At 33.3% G+C, this 12858-nt stretch overlaps 3 protein-coding genes across 6 annotated transcripts; 1 reads left to right on the top strand and 2 right to left on the bottom strand.

Annotated features, from left to right (window-relative positions):
• Window positions 1-467: 467 nt before the first annotated feature.
• Window positions 468-9547, bottom strand: LOC145738558 (protein no-on-transient A-like). Of its 3 annotated transcripts, XM_081993380.1 has the most exons (7): window positions 9227-9547; window positions 8799-8975; window positions 5788-7078; window positions 5715-5731; window positions 1069-1123; window positions 899-1013; window positions 468-840 (listed from the first exon to the last, which is right to left on the bottom strand). In XM_081993380.1, the coding sequence occupies exons 1-6, from the start codon at window positions 9377-9379 to the stop codon at window positions 1003-1005; spliced, it is 1704 nt and encodes a 567-aa protein (XP_081849506.1). In that variant the 5' UTR covers window positions 9380-9547; the 3' UTR covers window positions 468-840; window positions 899-1002. The 3 variants fall into 3 exon arrangements, with proteins under 3 accessions (XP_081849506.1, XP_081849505.1, XP_081849504.1); XM_081993379.1 differs by lacking the exons at window positions 468-840; window positions 899-1013; window positions 1069-1123 and adding an exon at window positions 2732-3422 and having other exon boundaries at window positions 5788-7065; window positions 8795-8975; window positions 9227-9544; XM_081993378.1 differs by lacking the exons at window positions 468-840; window positions 899-1013; window positions 1069-1123 and adding an exon at window positions 2732-3422 and having other exon boundaries at window positions 9227-9541.
• A 136-nt stretch (window positions 9548-9683) lies between these two features.
• Tim9b (Translocase of inner membrane 9b) lies at window positions 9684-10424 on the bottom strand. Of its 2 annotated transcripts, XM_081993384.1 has the most exons (3): window positions 10223-10424; window positions 10064-10164; window positions 9684-10018 (listed from the first exon to the last, which is right to left on the bottom strand). In XM_081993384.1, exons 1-3 carry the CDS (start codon window positions 10250-10252, stop codon window positions 9844-9846), a joined length of 306 nt encoding a protein of 101 aa, XP_081849510.1. In that variant the 5' UTR covers window positions 10253-10424; the 3' UTR covers window positions 9684-9843. The 2 variants fall into 2 exon arrangements, with proteins under 2 accessions (XP_081849510.1, XP_081849509.1); XM_081993383.1 differs by having other exon boundaries at window positions 9684-10164.
• Window positions 10425-10580: 156 nt separating this feature from the next.
• On the top strand, window positions 10581-12771 carry Arfip (ADP ribosylation factor interacting protein arfaptin). Its single transcript, XM_081993382.1, has 3 exons — window positions 10581-11060; window positions 11123-11610; window positions 11698-12771. Exons 1-3 carry the CDS (start codon window positions 10727-10729, stop codon window positions 11848-11850), a joined length of 975 nt encoding a protein of 324 aa, XP_081849508.1. The 5' UTR covers window positions 10581-10726; the 3' UTR covers window positions 11851-12771.
• Window positions 12772-12858: the final 87 nt, after the last annotated feature.

The following is a 12858-nucleotide window of genomic DNA, read 5'->3' as shown; positions in this document are numbered from 1 at the left end:
CGGCAGCAAAGAAAAATAACCTCAAGTTTTGATTTTAAACCGTAAAAATTCATCTAATCCTCAAAAAACTCAATTTCCACAATACAAACTGTCAGCACTATTCCCGCCATATTGGAATTTTTGACAAGCACCTTCTAGGCTTTCTAGTATAGTAGGCGGTGCTGTATTGCGTGTTGCCTGAAACCGTGGGAGATCCTGTTTTTTTCCGACGTCTGAATCAAGAAACATTTCGCTGTTGTTAATTAAAAAGAACACTGTAATTTTGCTCGTTGTAGTACCACCAGCTACCAATAGCTTCAACGCGCAAAATTACAGTGTTCTGTTTAATTGACCAGTTGTGAGGGCAACTATTTATACACTTAGTTGTAATTCTGGTGGCCTAACTTAAACTAAGGAAGGAAATTTGTTTTTAGTGCATTTGTGTCAAGGTTTCTGCAATCTGCATAGGTAATAAAACCATATAAAACTATTCATGAATGATTTTATTCAACAAAGCTGAAACTCGGTTATGCAGTAGCTAATCAAACTCTCAAGTTATACTCTTGCAATTTTTTGGGTCAAAATTATTCCTTTCCAAAATACGTTTTTAACTGCTTAGGTCCGCAGAGTCAGAAAAAAATCAAAATTTTTTATTTTAACTAATTATGAGTGAGAAAGACTTTTTTGACTGGCCTACTTTACTTTTTGACTTCCATTCACAACACAATGAATTAGTTATAAATCAATTTTCACTTTTTTCCGAAAACTGTTAATTTCCTGATTGGAACTCAGCCGCAATACAAAATTCCATAGTTCGATCAAAAGTTTGGGAACCTCTGGTTTACATGAACTGTTCTGTAACTAAACAGAAGATGTAATCAAAGCCAATTTTATATTACAAAAATCATTTTGTAAATACCTCCCCATGGTTTTCATAAGTTAAACCAGCATTATATCCGTTGAAGACTAGAATTTAGTCTGATAATCCATCAAGTCAAGACAATTTCAATTTCCATCAAGTCTCTACACAAAAGCTGCAGAAAAAAAATGTATAGGTAAACAGATTAATTATTCTGTATCATAACTTACCAAACTGTACGTAAAACTTGAAATTGGTGATCAACCAAGTCAAGTAAGCCCAACCCTGCGAAACCAAAACTAAATTAGCTTACAATTCGCCATCATAATAAGGAAGTTCAGCTTTAATTCTGCTTCTATTACAAAACTTGTTAAATTAATTCAAAGTCATATTTAAGTCTGGTCTTCCATAGAAGCAAATTTAAAGACACCTAACCATAACAATCAAATTTTATAGCCACGATTTTTGACATTTGTTTCGAATTATAAAACTTTAGATCATCATCTCGTATGGAGTAACTTTCAAAAGTGCCGATGCTGTCAAATAACACATTTTACTAAAACAATTTAGATCAGACTGAAATAATGCCATTATATTTAACTGTTAGATCACTTTTGAAAGTCTCTATTTCATCAACAAGCCATAGTTTCTCAAGTAAGCCAAATAAGTATTACTGTTATTAAATTATTATTTTCTCAGTATTGTATACTAATTATGACAAGTATTTCAACGTTAATGAAGCTCCTGAGTTAGGAGACTTAAACCGCACCAAAATGTTTCCTTTTACATTTAGGTTACCAGCATATTAGTTGAGATATTTTTTTAATACCGTTACTATAACACAGAACGTTATTATTATTTATATTATACCATGGCAAATATCCCCAAACCCAACTTAATTTAAAAACCAATTAGTCAACAATTCATGTGCTTGGTGCTAATTTTTTATGGTTGTTTTAGTCAATCCGGCTTCCTAGTCCTTGCCGTCCTAGCGGGACTTATAATTATAATTACGATAAAAAAATCATTACCAATATACCTCAATAACTATATAAAATAGGTTCTTCAAATCTTCTAATATCAGGTTTCACATTCTTTTTGAATACGGCAGAGGATCCATGGTGATATGTTTATAGCTGAAATGATGGCTGTAAGCAGGAAGAACTCTCCAGTATCTTCTCGCAAATGGCTTAATAACAAACTAATAAACATTTATTTTAATATTCCCTCCCACTCCCCAATCTTGGATTCCTATGCTTGGAGAGGACGTCTCAAAATATTTAAAAACCCTAAAATGCACTAATTATCTTGCAATGTTTTGAAACGTACTCTCAACTTGTTCAGATATATATAAATAACACAGAATTTGAGTGTAGCATTTAACACACTGCATATAACATTAATAAATGTCTGTCATCACAATTTCCACTACTTCATTTCATACGCATTTTATCCCTTCACAGCTTGTTGGTCGCAATATCACTTCTTGTTAATATCCTGAGAACTCAGGGTAAAATTATTGACATGGTCAATTTAATCTTAGAAATAACCAATAATAGATACATAACTAAAGCAAGAACTGGTTCAAAGGTATCAAAATCCATTGTTCATTATAGCAAATTATAACCGACTAAATCAGCCTTGCTCTAAATGCTTCTCATAATTTTATACTTACCAATCTAAATATATCATCTGTTGGGATAAAACTAAATCAGAAATTTGTGGCTCAAATAAGTTCACAATTACTTTCTGCTAGGTTTCAAGAATCTTTATCAGATCTCAAGACAGCCAGTTTTATTCAAACTATTTGTAAATCAGTAGGAATTTCTCTTATTTATTTGAACTTACACATATGTGAAAATTAGGGTTTTTTTTACTCAAAACACTGCAAAATTAGACATTCAGAGATTTATATATTATTATTCATAATAAAATTGCCACACAATTACTAAATGACTAATTGAAGATTATAAATTATATAAAACAATTACAGGACTATATTTCACAAGAATGTGATTTTCAGAAATTTAAAACTTAATAAATGAAAACCTTCTTTAACTTAAGTCTGGTAGAATGTATTTACTATATTATTTACTAAGTGCTTCTTTAAGCCATTGACATTCAGTCAAGGACAACTATAAAATTTAGGGCGTCCATATAAACGATAAGGCGATCTAAAATTTCACATTGCATTTCATAGGCATTCTCTGACACCAGAAAATTACTATGGCATGTAGAAAAATACATCTTCAGTTTTTGTTATAAAAAAGTCAATCAATCAAACACGACGCCGAATGAACCACCGACAAGAACCAAGGAGGAACTAACGGAAATGTAACCAGGACTTCTTTAAAATTGGACGCCCTGCATCGCAAAAAAACTATTAAGTGAAGTTCACGACTATGCGCAATATCTAATGGAAAATGACTTAAAATCTGCGTCGTTTGTTCTGATAATCATCTTGATTTCCGCCGCGTCTGTTATCGCTGACCCAGTGGCCCCTTCCAGCTTTTCCCCTACCATGGCCATCACGTCCTTCGAAACGGTTGTGACGCTCATAAGAGCTCATGAATTGTTTCGGTTCCTGTTATAATATTATAATAAACCTTGTTATAGTTTGATGTACGTATTTCGACCTCTGTCACATCAAGTTAAAATTAATTTGATATCGCATCCCGTGTATTTGCCTCCGATTTTCAGCCATAGTTATCTTAATTTGACTAGCAGAAATTGTAGGACGGAGACGAAAAAACTTTAACAACGTTGAAGGACGACTATCAGAATAATTTAATAAAAGAAAACAGTTGAAGATAGAAAATAAAAAGGGGTTTGGGACTGCAATAAAAACGGAACATCAAATGAAATGCCTATCCAAGTAAGGATTCGTTATGTAAGTTAATTGTGACTACTATATGTCATGTACCAGTAAGGTCACTACTTCACCGGGCGTTTTTTAAGTGTACTAGGTACTAGATCAAGTGTAGTTGTACTTTATATTAGACAATAGAGCGTGTTAAAACTAGTTCACGTTACCTACTGATTAAGAAGTCAAACCAAGATACATATGACCTAAAAATCAAAAGGTAAATCCAACGCATACAGTGACTTTATATGGTACAAACGTATTACTCTAAAATAGCAGATTCTACTATCAAAATGATATGACATACAAAATCATTGATGAGTTTCAAATTTCTGGATAACATGCAAAATTCATATATATTCAGGGAAATTGTGTTTCAATACAGTCACCTCCATTACAGTTTGTTATTGATCTGATATAGCGCGCAAAACCTTAACTTAGTCCTTGTATAAGATTCTAATTAATCTTCCCCCCAAATTTAATAAAACAATATACGGCTATTGTGCTGTTAATTTATAAATTCTTGCTTATTTATTTTAGTCAATAGTATCACTGATACAGAATCCAAACTAAAACACCTCCTTTGAGATGAAACAAACCACAGGAAAACCACGACCCAGAAGAGAAAACGTCAGGCCATTCCTAAACTCAACATGGTATTCTCCAACTCCTGCCAATCCTATGATACAATCCATATCCAGACAAAATGAATGAACCACCTCAATGGAATTTTTGGTAACCACTTCTCAAAAATATACTTTGATTAGAATACTTTAAGAAAATAAATCTCAGGCACTAATTTTTAGAATCGTAGCTATTTAAATATTATATCCATGAAAATGAGAAGTTAATAAAACAAAGAGTATAAGATAGTTTAGGGTTTAGCCTTGCCACGCCGCCTTAAAACTTTCTTGCATACCAAGGCAAACCAACAAGGAAACTGTATTATTACAGTTGATAATTTTCTTAATGCATCAATCAGTATTTGATTAAAATTATAATTATGGGTATATCCAGTTTCTGTTAAAAGTTCCACATAAATACTATGTCTGAGAAAAGTTTAAAACCTGCTCATAATAATAGGTTGAAGTTTTCTAAGATTATTTTAACTGTTCTTACAACACACCGCATGCATAGTAGAATACTATGTTTTTTCCTTACAGCGCAAAATTTCCAATTTACACTGAATATAAATCATTATATGTTTTTGCTAGTAAAGGTCTTATAAGATGTCTTTAAAGTTGGTCGATATTCAACCTTCAGTGATAAATTTACAGAAAAATATTGCAATCAAGTGCAATTCCAATTCCAGACCAATAACAAACTGAAGTTGACTGCTGCAAAAACAACAATTCCCTGCTTTCAAAAATAGAGCCTTGTTAATAAATAACAGTCTCCATTCTAATATTTCATCTAGTTCAAGTGCAAAAACAAAAACTAATTTGGAGATTATCATAGAGTTTATGTGAATAATGGTAACACACAGAATTCATATCACAATTGACTTGATATTTTTTACTAACTAAAGCACAAAAAGTAGGTTTTGTTACCACCACTCACAATCACCCTATTCAATTAAAATCATCATTTCTGCTAGGCTAAAAGAACTTCAAAATGTATAGTTGCATAATAACTAATGAGTTAAGCGCACATTTTCCGGCATTTCAAAATGTTTGTTCTATAAATCCCCATCCCATAGTATTGATAATGTATTAATATTTACAGGCAAAATTCAAGTCTCAGTTTTGTCAGGCAAGTGGATTTAACCACAGTGTATAAGTGCAGGCAGTTGGAAGTTTTGGCACTGAAGTAGCTGAAAGTCTCAGAACTATCACTGTCAAATATCAACAAGGCGTTTCAAATCAATTTTTTGGTTCAAGTCACAGCTGCATGACCTTAAATTTGATATCCTAATATACAAAAATCAACTTTAAGACAAGTATTCAGACGTAAATATGTACGAAAAAAGCTACAATTTATAAATAGTGAATAATAAAGATTGAAGTAACTTACCATATCTCCACCACCACCTAAAATTAAAGTAATTAAATTTTCATACAAACAGCCAGTAACAAAAACAACATACCATGATAGTTATTACCATTTCCGTAACCGGGTTGATCAAAAGCTTGCTCCTGCTGTTCTAACAGGCTGTCCAAATTGTGAGCTTGCAAAAATAAGCTGTTCTCCTGCTGTCTTCTCTTCATATCTTCTTGAGACGCCATCATCCTAGCTTCCATATCCTCCTGTTGTTTCCTCATGGTTTCTTCTTGCCTTGCACGTTCTTCATCAGCCATTCGTTCTTTCATTTCCCATTCTCTTTTCTGACGTTCTTTGTCTAATTCCCTGGCTCTCAACTGATTTCTAAGCAATTCCGTTTCATGCTCATACTTGGCATACTCCATCTGCGCAATCAACTTTTCTTTCTCTAACTCTAGTTCCTTCTTCAATGCATCTTCCTTCTGTTGATGAAGTTCATATAAAGCTTTCCATCTTTGTCCATATTCAAATTCAAAGCTGTTTGGACGAGCAAATCTGGGAGGGGTCTCACGTTCTTGCAAGAATTCTGGGTGTTTTCTATTAATGTTTCTGTCTGAATAACCATCAGCGTCTTCAACCAAGTCATATGCTTCCACCACTACAGGTTGAAGAGAAGTAGATAAAAAGTAGCAACCTTCAGAACATTTCTTAATGGCTGCTGCGGCAGAGAACTTTCTAGCAAAGTGAATGTAACCTTCTCCCGTCGGTTTTCCACGTTCATCAACGTCAACATGAGCCTTTTCAATCTCCCCAAACGGACTGAATGCAAAAGTCAACAGCTCATTGGTGCAAAAAGGAGGTAGGTTCTTTACTTTGACAGTGGCAGTATTAGGCGCAAAACGAATTTTCAATGTTTTGCCTTTAAAATTAATCCCATCTAACTCACGCTTAGCTTTCTCCGCATTTGCGTGATAATCTAATTTAATAAACCCAAAGTTCTTCTCTTTGTTAAGGAAAATTTCTGCAGTCTCTCCATAAGGTTTAAAAAGATCAGTCAAATCTTCGTCAGTAAAATCAGCCGAAATGTTGCCAATATATAGTCGGTTTCTACCATTAAATTGCTTTTCGCCAATATCAAGAGGAGGTAAATCGAAAGTAGGGCCTTGGAAGGAAGCTATCCTATCAGCTACTTTATCAAAAGGCCCTCGCCTGAAACCGCCTCCTTCAGAATCTTGAGGTCCGCCTTCATGACCGTCAAACGGACCACCACGACCTCCTTCACCTCCACCACGTCCACCACGGAATCCTCCTCTTCCACGTCCACGACCTCGAAACTCTTGATGATTCATATGATGCTCATTGCGGTCCGGACCACCTGGACCACCTCCTCTCTGAAACTAAAGACGCAATACTCACAGAAACTGTTTGTTGGTTTGGTGTCAAGCTGCAGTACTCAAAACTGAATATTAAGTTATTTTATTTTGAAGGGAGTATTTGATATTTGGTCAATTTATAGTTTTGCCGAATTACGTCATCCTAACCTCACATTCGAACTGTGCTCCTTGGAGCGTGAAAAGGGATGCCGCCTTTGTTATAAAGAATATAATATGACCTTTGATACAAAATCGCATCTCTTTGATGTGTGATAAAATGCCAGCTTTTTTGTGACGGTCGTAAAATCACCTTATGGGCCATTTAACAGGGTCCCTCATACATAATTACCTTTTCTCTCTGAAGTGTATGAAAACAACATTCAGTAAGTCCCCCTAAGTTAAATCCACAAAAATGCCTAGAACAACAGGTGAGGTGTAGTCAAGAAAAATAAAATTTTACAACTTGCTGCCAGTGATGGCCTGATTATTTATATCTTTAGACTGTATCTACACTATATGTGTGCTATATGTATATCCTATGTACTCAAATAGTGAAAACAAGTCTAGCCAGGGATGCTATATTTTTTATAAATAATGTAAAATGTAAAAGATGATTATACCATGAAACAAAAATCTGGTAGTTAGTTCAACAGGGGTGATTCTGGGCCGGACCTGTATTGTCTTTCCTGACCAAGAAATACAGTTGTAAAAGGAAATTTAATTTAGGATCAAAATGAGATAAAATATAAATATACCGTCATCTTACTATCAAAAGCTCCTAAGCCTAATTTTTATCCTAAAAACACTTCAGTACACCTTTCAGTGCAATTACTAAATTACGAATATAACATGTAATGTACTTATCAACCCACACTGGATATTTTTTTCCTTTCCTGTAAATTCTTGTTAAAATGACATATATTATGTGTATAAATAAAAAATAGTTGTATCAAAAGGAAATAATAGCTTAGAAACTGTCCACACCTTGTGCAAGTCTGGAACAATTATAAAGCTAAATTACTTGAATGAATATGTTTCTCATGTTAAGCCAAAATTCTAACATGTAAAACTTAAAATTGTATAAACTAAAAACCACTTGAATACCACACTTACCTGAACTTTGCAATTAAAATAAAATTATTTTTCAAGAACAGACAAAATTAGGTGCCTGTTTTATCTATATATTCAAACTTGTCAATGTTTGATATCTATTTTAATTTATGAAAAAAACATGACTGGTTACCTTCATTTGACTGTACATATATAAAAAGGCAAATGAGTAAAGAAGACCACTCAATGATATTTTTGGCCTCTTTAAGTACTATTACTACTAGGTGAAAAATAGGTTGTACATGTGACATAAGGGTACACAGTAATATAGAAAATACAAAGCAATTAAGACATAGTTTCCTAAGTTGAAACTGTTCCAATATCATTTTTTACAGTTATAAGAAATGTTAAAGTAACAATTTACTATACCTAAATGGTAACAATAATCAAGAAGACAGTAAATTTTACACTAAACAGAAAGTGACAATTGTACCATACATTTAAGGGATCACCAATATACCCCCCAGTATGGTTCTAGCAAATTTAAAACTGGCAAAAATCATACCAAACACCTTACAAATCCTACATCCTTTTAATCAAAAATGCTGTTATTTTGGAAGTAATTTTAATGCCCTCTTTTAATAGCAAGCTGGTACATGATTCTATAATAATTGAATAATAAACAGTTACTTACTCTAAATCCACCTCTGTGCATAGGGCCAGGTCCATTATTGAATCTGGAGCCTCCACGACCTCGACGTGGTCCACTAAAATTAGTGGGGCCCTCATTTAAACTCTGGTCCACATTTTCTGCTTGTATAGCCTGGGGGGGCTCAATTTCCAACTTTGGTTCTGACATATCACCTGATGCCTGGGAATTCTCTTATTAGTATTATCAATAAAGTATAAAAATATATACAGTAGAATTAATAAAATTTACTCTAAAAAAAAGAAAATGAACTACAAAATGGCTACCTCGCCGCTCGCACCAACACGAAATGTGATGTTGCCACACTTGCCAAATGACTACTTGTCACATGACAGAAACATTTTATTGTACCCAGTGGTCATATTTACAAAAACCGTTTTAGTTCAGTTACTTTACTACTGAAAAATACTCACGTTTGGTTGTTCTCCTCGACCTCCACTAAATCGGCTTCCACCGCGGCCACCCCTTCTTGGGCCTCCAAAATTATTACTTTCTCTTGTATTGTTTTGGTTCTGTTCAGACTGTTCTGAGATAACAGGCGAATTTATTTCAGCTTGCACTTCCATAGCAAAAATGTAAACAAACAAATTAGAATAAGTTTATGAACTGGAATTGTATCATGGAAGTTTCAAGGGACTGTACAAGGTGATCCTTTGAAATCAATGGAAAAGGGGGTAAAGAGGGATGATGACGAAGACTTGTTGCCAGCAATCACAAAATAAAATCCTTCACGAAAATCTTGCATTGCCCCTGTACAAATACCATGCTTTTACACAAAATGTTACCCACTTGGCAACCTTGTGTACGTAGGCCATTGAACACAACGTGCGTCTGCGCCATCTACGATTGACAGAAAAACACAAGTCAGAATCCAAGAATGCAATGTTGCCAAACGGCCTTTAATATCCTATCTATACACAAAAACCTTAGGATCTTATATTATTGGATTAGTGATTCTAGAAATTTATATATAATAATGACAAATATACATCATTATAAAACTAATTATAACTACCCCACAATAAATACATCAGCTAGCTGACACTGCTACTTCTTGGTTTAATACATTTTGCCTCTCCAGCACTGCAGAAGTTGGTTGTTCTTGAGATGATTGTTGTCTTTCTAAAGCAACTTGCTGCTCTTCAGCTTCTTTGACTCGTCGGTTAACAAGTTCTCCTTGAAACTTAACGAAACTCTGCATAAGTCTGTTATTATAAGTAATAAATTTCTGTGAACAGGAGTCTACACACTTTACTTCCTCTGGATCAAGTTGTCTTACATGAACATTGACTACACATCTTTGAAAGCACATTTCAGTCATTTTGTTGTACAGCTGAAGGAAGTCTTTGAACTAAAAACATACTTACAAATTAATGCTTTATTCTGTGATATAAAAAGTGTATACTAACGTTTCTAACTGCCCCTGGATCTGTTTCCATTTTATGTTCTTCAATTTGATATTGAATATTGAAGTAAGTTAGGAGTTAGGTTAATGTTAACTTTAGAGCAAACGTTTGTTTTGCAGAACTGGCAACAATGCCTGCATCACCACCGTGTACTATAAAATAAAATGTATCTAATTTTGGAGTGTGGTTCTTATTTAAAGCAAAAAATGCCATAAGTAACTTAGATAATTACGAAAATCAACTCAATATGAACGTTTATTAAAGTTTGTCGTTGGAAGACCGTAGATTTATAATCGCTGAAGACAATTCTGGCAACATTGTGCACAACAAATGCAGACGAAAAATGCAAGTGATTGACATCTGACAGAATACTTCTAAATGTCAAATATTTTGTAGTGTTTGCAATTTGCAAAAAAAATCACACAAAGTTGCTAATTTAGTATTTAAGTGTTTTACAAGTAGAAGAATTATTTTAAATAAGTGTAAGATACAAAATACGTAACCGCAATGTCGCAGTTAAGAAATTCAAATTCAGTAAGTGGAGAAAAGACAAGTATACATGATATGTTGAAAGATACACCGGCCCATGAAAGCAAAATCAGCCTTCCCACTAATTCTGGGGCTTCAACATATTCGCGTCCATTATCAAATAGTTTGTCCAACAGCACTAGTTCTCCAGCTATTTTAACTCCATCATCTCCAACTCAGAACAATGACTCTACTATCCTTAAGACTTCATCTAGAATTGAGAACATCAAAAACTGGTCTATATCTACTTATAAGTGCACCAAGCAACTTATGTTTGAGAAATTAGGAAAGACAGCAAGAACTCATGATGCTGGTATAGTATTAAATAGGGTTTTAAAGTTACAACAATATAATTAGTATTTTTGTTTTCCACAGAGCTTGAAACTCAAATTGATCAGCTAAGAGAAACCCAAAAAAAGTATATCAATGTTTTAAGGCTAGCCAGGGCTTTAACTAGTCACTTTTACCATGTAGTCCAAACTCAGCATGCTTTAGGAGAAGCATTTTCAGACCTTGCTCAAAAATCTCCTGAATTACAAGAGGAATTTCTGTACAACTCAGAAACACAACGAAATCTAACAAAAAATGGAGAGACATTACTAGGGGCATTAAATTTTTTTATAACCTCAGTCAACACCTTATGCCATAAGACTATTGAAGATACTTTACAAAGTATTAGACAATATGAAGCTGCACGTATAGAGTATGATGCTTACCGTACAGATTTGGAGTCTCTTTCAACTAAACCAGAAGGAACTATAGGTTTAGAGGAAGCCCAGCAGGGCTATGAGCTTCATAGGCAAAACTTTATGAAATTAAGATCTGAAGTAGCCATCAAAATGAAGTTTTTGGATGAAAATAGGGTGAGTTATGTAAACAATATAATAGTTTGGTCAGCTTTTATGAAAATTAAAACTGTTTTAAAGTTATTGACTTATATTTTGTTTCAGATTAAAGTGATGCATAAGCAACTACTGCTGTTTCATAATGCTGTATCTGCATATTTCTCTGGAAATCAGCAAGCATTAGAAGCCACATTAAAACAATTTAATATTAAGGTTAAGACACCAAATTCAAGTTTTCCTTCATGGCTAGAACAATAGTTGGGATTTGAGAAACTTGTTCAATGTACTTGATCAATCTAAGTTCACAAGGAATGACCAATTCTTGTTTAGTTGAGTCAAATCAATTCCATTAAGCTTCTAAAGGTTATTTTACTTTGTTGTTGGTTGAGCACCATTACAAAATGTTTTTGTGAATTTAGATTCTATTTGTATTTCTCTAGTCAAATACTTTATAAAATGACAAAGTGTAAATTTACACAATGTGTTCTATCAAAAATTAGCCATTGTAGCTAACAGCTATTTTAATTCAGAATTGAACCTTTAATAATACATTTACAGGGTGTTTCAAAAAAAAGCAGGCACAGAGAGTTGGGTTAAGGGCTTACATATCAATTTATTAAAATCACTTAGGACAGTGTTAATTTCTTAAATCTGAAAAAGTTTGATGGTTCAATAAAGAATTGAAGGTTTTTACTAGCAAATTGAGACATTTTTGTTTTTATGCCATAAAATCAATTCTGTTTCATTTACAATGGCTCATTTGAAATGGAATACATTTTTTGTTTTAGTATAAAGTTTTTCAGAACAGCATTAATACAGTAAGTACTATATTTTTGTTTCACAAATGTTTGACATGAAAACTGTTATAGACAATATAACCAAAAACATTAGCTGTAAGAATATTTAATATATTATTTTGCAGTATTAGTTTTAAATTTTAGATTTTAGCACATGGAGAAAGATTAAGATCTGAATTATTCCAAGCTTGAATGCTTATACAGCTTTAATTTTTTGCATTTGCCATACTATGTTATTTATGTTAACCACCAGTTTAAGTTCCTAATTTGTAATGCTTTGAGTGTACTAAGTAATTTCTCAAATAAATTAGTTTCAATTTGTGTTCTTAAAATATTTTTGTTAATCATTTATATTTTTTATTAATATAACATTTAAGATAAAGGTTTCCAAACTTCTTTTTTTCTCATAGACCACTTTATAAATTTTGCTGGTTTTGGTGGACCCCATGAAGCTACATATTCTCAAGAC

This window comes from Ips typographus, linkage group LG16, assembly GCF_016097725.1.
Source record: "Ips typographus isolate SLU linkage group LG16, UJ_Ityp_2.0, whole genome shotgun sequence".
Classification (NCBI taxonomy): domain Eukaryota; kingdom Metazoa; phylum Arthropoda; class Insecta; order Coleoptera; family Curculionidae; genus Ips; species Ips typographus.
Note: the sequence above shows the minus strand (reverse complement) of the source record. Positions and strands in the feature narration are given on the sequence as shown.